Below are 12,651 nucleotides of genomic sequence, written 5' to 3' on the forward strand. Positions count from 1 at the left end.
TAATGTTAGCAGGTAATAGTTTTATGGTTTTATCATGAATATTGAGAAACAAATGTGCAGGTCATGTTTCATTTCGAGATTCTTTCCCGCCACAAGATGGAGACAAAATCTGAAGGCAGGTTGTTTATTTGTTTATTGATTTATACATTAATTTATTCGTGAATGTGATGCAAATACATAACTATTACAGTAGTAAATTGTTTATTTTCCTATCTTAGATATAATAATTTTTCATTTTTAAACATACAGTGTGTCTAAAACATTTTCAGCTCAGTTCAGTGGTTTCTTATATTAGTAGTGATACGGTAGTAGTTCGGATGCGTCAATGTTGTTTGTTTGTTTACATATTTTTTATTCATTCATTCTATTATGCAACAAGTGAATTTGATGCGAATAAATGACTAGTGAAATAGTGCACTGTTAATTTTACTCTTCTCCATCTAATTATTTTTCATTTTTAAACAGTCAATGTGTGCTCAAAACGTTAAATTGAACGGTCAGAGCATTTTATATTTGTGTCGTTACGGTAGCGGGAAGCAGAGGATAACTGCCTACTGTACACGCCTCCCTCTACTACAGCAACTGCAACGTCCTTAAACCAATCCAGGAAAACACACTGGTGTGTCTTTTAATCCTTCTTGTCATTAACACTGCATCAGTGTCGTGAAAATATTATCGCAACTTTTGTGTCAGTTTTGATGATGCCAGGCTGTCGTCATGCATTATGTGATTTGAACTGTTGACCGTGTCATCATCAGAAGGACAGTAAATAATCGTGTGTGTGTACTGTCTTGGCAAATGTCACTGTTGCTCTAACACATTTAAAATAGACTTGCTTGGCCTTTGTCAGCTAGATTCTTAACCTCGACCATGATACATTTTGGCAGTGACTTTAAATACCGGTGATGTTAAGCTACCAGAAGTGATGATGATGATGATGGTGCATTGAACGTGCAGTAGATTGTCCTACATGCGGATATGAAACATGACATTTCGAGCTATATATGCATGCATTTCTTGCGGAGTTATTTGGAAATTTTGGGTTGTGATAGTGATCACCTTGTGTCATGTTAGGTAACTCTTACATTAAGTCACATGGTTTTTAAAATGATGCAATAAGTTGTCTTTATAAAGGAAACAGTTGCAATTTTGTGGCAGACGCTGTGTGAGTACATGGAAATAATCTACCTGTTTTGTTAGAAAATAAGTGTACTGTATTTTCTAAGCAAATTTTACATTAATAAATGTAATACAACTTTTTTTGCAATGTGGATAATAACATAAATTAAACACTATTTTAATATTATGTCACTCTGTTAATAGAAAAGCACTATGAACAATTACAATTTGCCCTGCTTTTAAACTCTTTACCCAAGTTGATGATTAAACTACTATATTTGTTCTGTATTTCAAGTTTTCTTTTTTACTTTTAATGATATTCAGTGTTACTCATCTGGTATCTGTTGTTTCTTTAATTATTCTTTCTACCATATGCAGTGTGACCATTTCATTGTTTTATGCTGATTGTTATTGTACTGTTTTTCTATGTTAACATATACAGTTACCGGACTTCTCTTAAGTCCAATTAAATGTCAACTATTGGAACATCTCACGATTTGCATATCTTATGATTCCCTTTTCAGTGAAGTGGGTCCTGTTGCATCATCTCCTGTATATTAAGGACACTGTAAATAAGGAGTGCAAACATGACTCACAGTAAACAGATAAGAGTGATGGTCCTCAATGACATGGAGAAACTCCACAGGACTGTCTTCCGTCTGGACCAAGGCAAGTTTTAACGAATGATTATTAATGCTTTGCATCGTCCTCCTGATGCATGACTGTATTGTAGTGTGATAATGATAATAAGATACGTGCAGAACGCTTGACGTTGTTTATAGATGGTCTACTGTTCAAAGGAGCCAACTTTATGGGCAATACCTCCTCATTAAATAACTAAACTGTGGATGCAGCAAAAGAGTTTTGGCACCGACCTGTAATGAGGTTAGCTTTGCTTGCTTCCACTGGTGGGGGGGGTCTTGTTATCTTGGTCAAATGCTGGCAAGACAGTGGGACAGCTGATAAACATTTTAGTTTTTTTATTTATTTTCTCCCCAATTTGGCATGCCCAATTCCCACTACTTATAGGTCCTCGTGGTGGCGCGGTTACTCACCTCAATCCGGGTGGTGGAGGACAAGTCTCAGTTGCCTCCGCTTCTGAGACCGTCAATCCGCGCATCTTATCACGTGGCTCGCTGTGCATGACACCGCGGAGACTCACAGCATGTAGAGGCTCATGCTATTCTCCGCGATCCACGCTCAACTTACCACATGTCCCATTGAGAGCGAGAACCACTGATCATGACCACGAGGAGGTTACCCCATGTGACTCTACCCTCCCTAGCAACTGGGCCAATTTGGTTGCTTAGGAGACCTGGCTGGAGTCACTCAGTACGAACTCGCGACTCCAGGGTTGGTAGTCAGCGTCAATACTCGCTGAGCTACCCATGCGGGGCAAATAAAAGCAAGGCTACAAAAGACAGAATATTGTACAATTTATTAGAAAATACACTTAGAAACCCAAGACAATAAAAACATGACATATATCAACAAAGTTCAGCAGTTGCAAATATCATTAAATGCATCCTCATTATCAGATAATGTTAATGAATACCATCAAAATTGATGAAGATAATTTTTTAACTTAAGATTCCAAATCATCCCAGAGAGGGTTTTCATTATATGAAAGCTTAATGTGAAGCAATAGTAACGCCTCAGTCTATGTAGAAACACTTATATTATCATCTTTACAGAACAGTAAAGATAAACCTTGTTTATTGTGACTTGTGAACAGCAAAATGTAACTGAATGAAGTTTTGTGGCATGTGCCTGTGTTCTGTATCTTCTCAGGGTTTGAGCTCCAGTTTCGTCTGGGTCCCACTCTTCAAGGGAAACACGTGCGTGTTCACACTAACTACCCTGCGGATGGGGAACGCTTCGAGCGCCACAAATTCCACGCCTTAGAGTGGATAAACCCCACTGCAAGAGAAGATGATTCTGACAAGTTCTGCACCCTTGACCTCCAGGTTTCAGGCTCATACCAGTATTATTTTGGCCATGGGTGAGTTAGGCTGCAAAGAAGATTTTAAAGGATTGCATACTACCAGTTAGGGCTGCAATATTATGAAAAAAATCGAAATGGTTGATTATTTCCTCTTGATATTGTAATTGCAATTATTAATTTTGATTAATAGAATTTACAGTGGTGCGACATCTAGAAAATCCAAAATAATTAGCTTTGGTTCAAAAGCTTATTGTCAGGTGATGTCTAAACTGTAAACAGAAGTGAAACATGAAATATGCATCTGTGGATCAGACTACTTAAAAAGCACTTATTAGGACCAGTTGTCATTACTGATAGACCTATAGACTAGTTTAAACACTTCTGATTTGCCTCTGCTTTCATGCATACAACAAACATGTCTGTGATTGTTTTCAATGCTCAAGCGCTACAAAAAAACATGTTGTCAATAGAAAACTTTAGTAGATATAAATTAAATGCTGTTGACACTATTTACATTAAGTTAATTACTGCAGCTGTAATTGAAATTTCAAATGATTTTTTTTATTAATTGTGTATTGTCAGTCTCTGATTGGTGAGTTTGTTTATTATAAAAAAATTAATGTTATTGCCCAAATGTTCTTCTTCAATTATTGTTGCCCATCAGAGATGAGGAACAGTCTGGTGGTGGATATGTTGTGGTGGACCCAGTGCTCCGGGTAGGAGCAGATAACCATGTATTGCCCCTAGACTGCATTAGCATCCAGACATACCTGTCCAAATGCCTTGGACCCCTGGATGAGTGGCTGGACAGGCTTAGAGTTGCCAGAGAAGCAGGCAAGAATACAGCTGATGCTTTTTTATGTCGAGGAACCCATAAATGAATATTCTCTCAATATTTCCCTCATGATATCCCAGGTGCATATGACTTTCTTTCTTTGGCAGATTTGAAGAAAAATTAAAAAATATTTTAGCTCAGTAGGTCCTTAAAATGCAACTGAATGGCGATTTCTCATTTGAAGCTCCAAAAATCACAGACAGTCAGCATAAACATCATCCATACAACACCAGCAGTTAAATTAATGTCTTCTAAGGTGACACGATCACTTTTGGTGTGAAAAATATAAATATTTATGTCCTTTTTGTAACTCTAAATCATGCTTCCAGTCAACAGCGGTACGCGCGGCGTAATCGCATTAGCACTTGAAACACGCGAGAACTGAGGCACGTGCATCACAGCCAAAAGAGCAGTGCTGTTTACAGGTGTGAAGGAGGAACGCTGTACAATAGCTTGGTTGGTTCTGGATTATATCTGTATTGATCTGTTTCTTTACTCACAATGGTGCGTTTGTGTGCTCATCCTGGATGTCTCAACCAAGAGGAGAACGTGAGATTACGACAGTATCATGGCAACGCAAATGCGTCACACGAGAGACCGCTTGGACTCCACCCTCTTGTGAAGCCTAACGGTAGCGCTGTATTATAGTTAAAAAGTACTTGAATATTGATCTTTTTTTACACCAAAGTGATCATATCGCTTTACAAGATATTAATTTAACCGCTGGAGTTGTATCGATAATGTTTAATTTGACTGTCTGTGATTTATGGAGCTTCAAAATTGAAATCACTATTCACTTGCATTTTAAAGACCTACCTACAATTGAAGTACCTTCTTCAAATGTGTTCTGGTGAAGAAAGAAAGTCATACACACCTGGGAAATCATTTATGGGTGAACTATCCCTTTAAACTAAAGATAACACTACTGCAATTGAATGTTTGTTTAAATTGTTATAAATGATTGCACCTAAATGAACATTACTTACACTTACATTTTACCCGTTTTCAGCTTCAACTTCATTTGGACTTCTCTTATCTCCTTCTCTCCACTCTGTTTGATTACATGCCATAATCAATAACTACCCCAAAGACATGAGTAAATCCACCAAATAGATTTAACAAGGTTAACCCATTTCACAGCCGTCAAAATGTCCATCATTTCAAATAGAACCATTTCCATCTACAGTATTTTACTAGTTCAGAATAATGCCAGTTTGAATAAAACAAAATGTACGTTTGCAACAATGAGGCCTACGTTTGAAATGTATACACTCATAATTCTCATATGGCTGTAACATTGGCTAGTAACTAATTGTAGTCCAATTTTACATGCATCTTTTTAGGATACAATATGATTCACTTCACGCCGTTGCAGACGCTGGGTGAGTCTCGCTCCTGTTACTCTCTGGCCGATCAGCTGGAGCTCAACACAGACTTCTCCCCTCCTGGACAAATTTACACCTGGACGGACATCGGTAACCTGGTGGAGAAGATGAAGAACGAGTGGAATATGTTGTGCATCACTGATGTGGTTTACAATCATACGGGTGTGTGTTTTTCTATGTGTACAACTCAGTGTTGTTGCTGTATTTGCCACATTGCAGCTGTTGTTTTGTGCATTCACTCTTAAAATGTGGTGCTTATTATTTGGTGTTATTTTGTGGGTTACTGTGGTTGCATCATTGCTTAAAAGGAACCACAATAGTAGTTTTTTTTCACAGAAACACAGCCATTAACAACATCTATTTCCATTGGTTTGCTAAGTTGCATTCATTTTTAGGTGTAAAAAACATATTACATATATAATTTTGCACTACCAGTCAACAGTTTGTAATATAAGATTTTCTATACATTTTAACTATATACTTTATACTGTTTCATGCATTTATGAATCCAGCAGAAGTGCTCTCTTATTCCAGTGGAGAAGGCTGCAGTGCCAGTATGATTGACTGTAATCTTCCATAAGCCCCCTTTTAAAGCCTTTGCATTGACTTCATCTCTAAAAATAGTTTATTTACAGAGGACAGGAGCTGTTGGTGAAACATTTACCCTCTCTGATATAGTCCTCTGCTGCAGTTCAGCTGTTGTATGCTGGTACTAGTGTGATTCCCCTATGTGAGCAGAATATTAAAGAGAAACATTTAAAGCTTTCATTCAGAAACACTTACTGACTGTGGGGTTTAGATAACTGCTTGCATGGATGTGGTAGAGTAGTCAGGTTTCATAGTAAGCAAAGTTCATAGTTCATCATTCCTGCCAGAGCTCAGCACAGCTAAATGTCAGGGAGTGTATGATACTTTATCTAGAGCTGTGTGTAAATGCCACACTTAAACAGGTGAAAATCCAGTGTGGTGGTTTTTTATTTGCATTTATGTAGGTTAGGTACAGTGGGGTCCAAAAGTCTGAGACCTCATTGAAAATCTGGGATTTAAGATCTCAAGTAAACCTGCAAATAAGTTTTAGGATTTTAGAAAATTCAAAACAGAGAAATGTTATGATGTAAAAAGAATGAGATTTTGCACTATTTTTAGGTCTCTAATGAAATATAAGTAAGTTTGTGACATTGACCATATTAACTCCTTCGTACAAAAGGTCATATTTCCCTTCTGGGATAACCAGAAAACTCGAAATCAGATGTGTTTTCACTAGTGGTCTCAGACTTTTGGACCCCATTTTATACGGTTTATATAATATACACTCTTTATCCATTTTGTCCCTTGCAGGTGCAGCCATTCACTGTAAAAATGAATCAAGCCTTTATCATAGTACAAATCCAAAAAGTCCCAAGAAAGATCTGTCACTAATTTATCCACATTCCTGATGTTCATTTCACTTTACACATCCAAAATATTGTAAATGTGCAGCAGTTCTATAATTGCCACTGTGTGTTTTCCTGCTTTGCTCAGCTGCTAACAGCAAGTGGATTAAGAAACATCCAGAATGTGGTTATAACCTGGTGAACTCCCCTCATCTGAAGCCTGCCTGGGTGCTGGACAGAGCCCTGTGGCACGTCACGTGTGATTTAGCTGATGGCAAGTATGCAGACAAAGGCCTGCCAGCTCTCATCCAGAATGACAAGCACCTCAATGTGAGTGAACATGTATCTGTTGATGCATTAGAATTGAATTGAATTAGTGTATGACATGTCCTTATTTCCTTTCCTGTGTTGTTTCTATAAGGCCATTCGTGGGATTCTCTGGCAAGATGTGTATCCCAAGATTAAACTGTGGGAGTTCTTCCAAGTCAAAGTGGAATCGGTGGTGGAGCAATTTAGAACTTTACTCCAAAACGGTGAATTCCTTGAAGGTTCTCAGAGACTTGCATTAAGAGAAATTAAAATGTTAGTTTGTCTTGATTTTGTTTTAAATTGTCTATACAGGAGCCAAACCTGATAGGAGTAAGACTGATGGTAAACAGCAACTGAAGATCATTCAGGACCCTCAGTACAGACGCTTCGGGAATACAGTGGACATGAACTCTGCACTGGAGATCTTTGTGCCCCAGGGGTTAGTATGTTGTTGCACGTTATAAGTACATGTTCTGTAGGGCTGGGAAATATAGCTAAAAAAAAATTGTGGGTTCTATTCTCGTGATTGCGCTACAGTCTTATCCAATTTTCTTGAGAGTGGCAATTCTAAGTGCAGTTTTTGTGTCAGCGCAATGTTGTATGTTAATTAAGTGGTGCAAATCGCAATTTGCTATTTTCCTGAGAAATGGATCATCCCGCCAGGACGTCCAACCACTTCTATTCTCGGCGCAAAGTCTAAATTCAGTTCTTGCGTTTGCAGTTTGGGGATTCAATCAGCACATAATATCAAATGGTTATCGATCACTTTTAATACTAGCCATGATTTGTCAGTAGATCAATGTGATTAATTATACTTAAATTCTTTATAACTTAATGCAGCCTACATCCAGTTAGTCCTGATGAGCACCACATTTTCTATGTATATAAGGAGCATGTTACTGTCATAGAAGAATGCCTGACATTCAGCAAGGACATGCGCAAAAGAACATAAGACACAAATGGCCATTTACCTATTATTCAAATGTGCTGTAATGATTTTACAGCACATTTGAAGTACCAAATTCTTATGAATAGACTACTACTTCTTTTTCTTTTATGTGTATTTTAGACCTGCAGTATGAATGCCACTTATTCATGAACTGTATGCCAAGACACTTAATATCTGCCAACCCAGAACTGCATTTAACTGTTTAAGTTAACGCCCTTCACATTAAAAACATCATGTGAATTGTGTTATTTTAGGAACAGTCCTGGTGCCATTGAAGAATGCTGTAACTGGCTGAAGAAGAGACTGGAGGAACTGAATGGTGAACAGTACAGAGAAATTCAGCACCATCAGGAGCAGGTGAGTCTATCTGCACCTTTACCTCTTATATCATTGTAGACCAGTGCAGTAATGTAAGTTCTATATCATCAGGCTGCTAACTGCATTAATGGAACTGTGACATATGAGCGACTGGCTGACCATGGACCCAAGCAGGGCCCCGTCACCAGGAAACATCCTCTAGTCACAAGGTAGCACAGTTCATACAGTCAGCCTCTATCTGTCTGTCTGTCTAGTATATATATAAAATGTAATATAATATATATATATATATATATATATAAAATATAATATAATATATATATATATATATATATATATATATATTTCTTTTTTTTTTTTGCTGGCTACTGTTTATAATATATTACAGTAATTTTAAACACCTTTATAGAATAATACTTATGTTTCTAAAATCATTTGTCTGTGCAGATATTTCACTTTCCCATTTGAGGAATCGACTTTGGAGCAGGATCTGGAGCTACTGAATAAGCCAGAAAAGGCCTGTCACTTCCTGGCCCACAATGGCTGGGTCATGGGGGACGATCCCCTGAGGAACTTTGCAGAGCCAGGTCCACCATTCTGTCTTTTTGTTATATTTTTTACACCCACACACACCCACACACACACACACACACACACACATTCACACATTAATGTAGTTTATGCAAGTATTCATGCATTTTTTAAGCTAGGAATACATTTAGGGATGCATCATTGAAGACATTTTGGCTAATCCCAAAGAGGTCTATAACACCTGGAGAAAGCTACCCTTTAGCATTCCCATTCATCTTAATGGCAGTTGCTTGGCTAGTGCAAAATGCCCCAAAAAGATGTGATTTAAAATCTGCCAAAAAACTTGGTCACTGGCAAAACACCTGCTATAATATCTACAGTGTGTATATATATATATATATATATATATATATATATATATATATATACTTAATTTTAAGAATGTGAAATGTCAGAATAATAGTATTGTGAGAAGCTTGTGGAAGGCTACCCAAAACCTTTGACCCAAGTTAAACAATTTAAAGGCAATGCTACCAAATACTAACAAAGTGTGTGTAAACTTCTGACTCGCTGGGAATGTGATGAAAGAAATAAAAGCTGAAATAAATAATTCTCTCTACTATTATTCTGACATTTCACATTCTTAAAATAAAGTAGTGATCCTAACTGACATAAGACAGGGAATGTTTTCTATGATTAAATGTCAGGAATTGTGAAAAACTGAGTTTAAATGTATTTGGCTAAGGTGTATGTAAACTTCTAACTTCAACTGATATAACTGATATATATATATATATATATATATATATATATACTGTAGATATTATAGCAGATGTTTTGCCAGTGACCAAGTTTTTTGGCAGATTTTAAATCACATCTTTTTGGGGCATTTTGCCCTAGCCAAGCAACTGCGTTTAAATGTATTTGGCTAAGGTATATGTAAACTTCTGACTTCAACTGTAAGTGATAAATATATATATATACACAGGTGCATCTCAATAAATTAGAATGTCGTGGAAAAGTTAATTTATTTCAGTAATTCAACTCAAATTGTGAAACTCGTGTATTAAATAAATTCAATGCACACAGACTGAAGTAGTTTAAGTCTTTGGTTCTTTTAATTGTGATGATTTTGGCTCACATTTAACAAAAACCCACCAATTCACTATCTCAAAAAATTAGAATACATCATAAGACCAATAAAAAAAACATTTTTAGTGAATTGTTGGCCTTCTGGAAAGTATGTTCATTTACTGTATATGTACTCAATACTTGGTAGGGGCTCCTTTTGCTTTAATTACTGCCTCAATTCGGTGTGGCATGGAGGTGATCAGTTTGTGGCACTGCTGAGGTGGTATGGAAGCCCAGGTTTTTTGACAGTGGCCTTCAGCTCATCTGCATTTTTTGGTCTCTTGTTTCTCATTTTCCTCTTGACAATACCCCATAGATTCTCTATGGGGTTCAGGTCTGGTGAGTTTATTGGCCAGTCAAGCACACCAACACCATGGTCATTTAACCAACTTTTGGTGCTTTTGGCAGTGTGAGCAGGTGCCAAATCCTGCTGGAAAATGAAATCAGCATCTTTAAAAAGCTGGTCAGCAGAAGGAAGCATGAAGTGCTCCAAAATTTCTTGGTAAACGGGTGCAGTGACTTTGGTTTTCAAAAAACACAATGGACCTACACCAGCAGATGACATTGCACCCCAAATCATCACAGACTGTGGAAACTTAACACTGGACTTCAAGCAACTTGGGCTATGAGCTTCTCCACCCTCCCTCCAGACTCTAGGACCTTGGTTTCCAAATGAAATACAAAACTTGCTCTCATCTGAAAAGAGGACTTTGGACCACTGGGCAACAGTCCAGTTCTTCTTCTCCTTAGCCCAGGTAAGACGCCTTTGACGTTGTCTGTGGTTCAGGAGTGGCTTAACAAGAGGAATACGACAACTGTAACCAAATTCCTTGACATGTCTGTGTGTGGTGGCTCTTGATGCCTTGACCCCAGCCTCAGTCCATTCCTTGTGAAGTTCATCCAAATTCTTGAATCGATTTTGCTTGACAATCATAAGGCTGCGGTTTTCTCGGTTGGTTGTGCATCTTTTTCTTCCACACTTTTTCCTTCCACTCAACTTTCTGTTAACATGCTTGGATACAGCACTCTGTGCACAGCCAGCTTCTTTGGCAATTAATGTTTGTGGCTTACCCTCCTTGTGAAGGGCGTCAATGATTGTCTTCTGGACAACTGTCAGATCAGCAGTCTTCCCCATGATTGTGTAGCCTAGTGAACCAAACTGAGAGACCATTTTGAAGGCTCAGGAAACCTTTGCAGGTGTTTTGAGTTGATTAGCTGATTGGCATGTCACCATATTCTAATTTTTTGAGATAGTGAATTGGTGGGTTTTTGTTAAATGTGAGCCAAAATCATCACAATTAAAAGAACCAAAGACTTAAACTACTTCAGTCTGTGTGCATTGAATTTATTTAATACACGAGTTTCACAATTTGAGTTTAATTACTGAAATAAATGAACTTTTCCACGACATTCTAATTTATTGAGATGCACCTGTGTATATATATATATATATATATATATATATATATATATATATATATATATATATATATTTGAAATAGTAGAATACACTTTAACGTCTTAAGTCTTAATGGCTGTCAATGGAGAACAATGTTTTTTGGCCCCAGATGTAACCGGCCAATGCTAAATAGCCTGCCCTGACCTCTTGACCAATAATGATGACCAATAATTATACAAATTTTTCTAAATATAATATCTGATTTTATATATATATATATATATATATATATATATATATATATATATATATATATATATATATATATATATTATACACACACACACACACTGGCGGCCAAAAGTTTGGAATAATGTACAGATAATGTACAGATATTGCTCTTATGGAAAGAAATTGGTACTTTTATTCACCAAAGTGTCATTCAACTGATCACAATGTATTGTCAGGACATTAATAACGTGAAAAATTACTATTAAAATGTTCAGAACTTCTTAAACTACTTCAAAGAGTTCTCATCAAAAAATCCTCCACGTGCAGCAATGACAGCTTTGCAGATCACTTGTCATTATATCAAACACAGTTGAAAGCTGCTTTGTTCGTTAAATGAAGCTTAACATTGTCTTTGTGTTTGTTTTTGAGTTGCCACAGTATGCAATAGACTGGCATGTCTTAAGGTCAATATTAGGCCAAAAACGGCAAAAAAGAAACAGCTTTCTCTAGAAACTCATCAGTCAATCATTGTTTTGAGGAATTAAGGCTATACAATGCTTGAAATTGCCAAAAAACTGAAGAATTCATACAAAGGTGTACACTATAGTCTTCAAAGACAAAGGAGAACTGGTTCCAACAAGGACAGAAAGAGATGTGGAAGGCCAGATGTACAACTAAAGAAGAGGATAAGTACATCAGAGTCTCTAGTTTGAGAAATGTCCTCAGCTGAGAGCTTCATTGAATTCTACCTGCTCAACACCAGATTCATGTACAACAGTAAAGAAAAGACTCAGGGGTTCAGGCCTTATGGGAAGAATTGCAAAGAAAAAGCCACTTTTGAAACAGAAAAACAAAAAGAAAAGGTTAGAGTGGGCAAAGAAACACAGACATTGGACAACAGATAATTGGAAATGAGTGTTATGGATCTTAACCCCATTGAGCTTTTGTGGGATCAGCTAGACTGTAAGGTGCATGAGAAGTGCCCGACAAGACAGCCACACATATGGCAAGTGCTGCAGGAAGCGTGGGGTGAAATGTCATCTGAGTATCTGGACAAACTGATCTACAAAGCTGTCAGTGCTGCATGTGGAGGATTTTTATTAATTTTTTTCTCCCCTTTTCTCCC

At 37.2% G+C, this 12,651-nt stretch overlaps 1 protein-coding gene across 4 annotated transcripts in view; it reads left to right on the forward strand.

Annotated features, from left to right (window-relative positions):
• Positions 1-529: 529 nt before the first annotated feature.
• The window catches only part of LOC127440386 (glycogen debranching enzyme-like), a 39,343-nt gene continuing 27,221 nt past the window's right edge, over positions 530-12,651 (forward strand). The window contains exons 1-11 of one of the 4 annotated variants that reach the window (XM_051696913.1): positions 530-619; positions 1,644-1,788; positions 2,911-3,121; positions 3,729-3,898; positions 5,243-5,446; positions 6,806-6,987; positions 7,079-7,190; positions 7,279-7,405; positions 8,170-8,272; positions 8,345-8,442; positions 8,681-8,820. In XM_051696913.1, the coding sequence (XP_051552873.1) occupies positions 1,707-1,788; positions 2,911-3,121; positions 3,729-3,898; positions 5,243-5,446; positions 6,806-6,987; positions 7,079-7,190; positions 7,279-7,405; positions 8,170-8,272; positions 8,345-8,442; positions 8,681-8,820 (1,429 nt within the window). In that variant the 5' untranslated portion in view covers positions 530-619; positions 1,644-1,706. The other 3 variants (XM_051696914.1, XM_051696912.1, XM_051696911.1) reach the window with 3 other exon arrangements.

This window comes from Myxocyprinus asiaticus, chromosome 5 (genome assembly GCF_019703515.2).
Source record: "Myxocyprinus asiaticus isolate MX2 ecotype Aquarium Trade chromosome 5, UBuf_Myxa_2, whole genome shotgun sequence".
Classification (NCBI taxonomy): Eukaryota; Metazoa; Chordata; class Actinopteri; order Cypriniformes; family Catostomidae; genus Myxocyprinus; species Myxocyprinus asiaticus.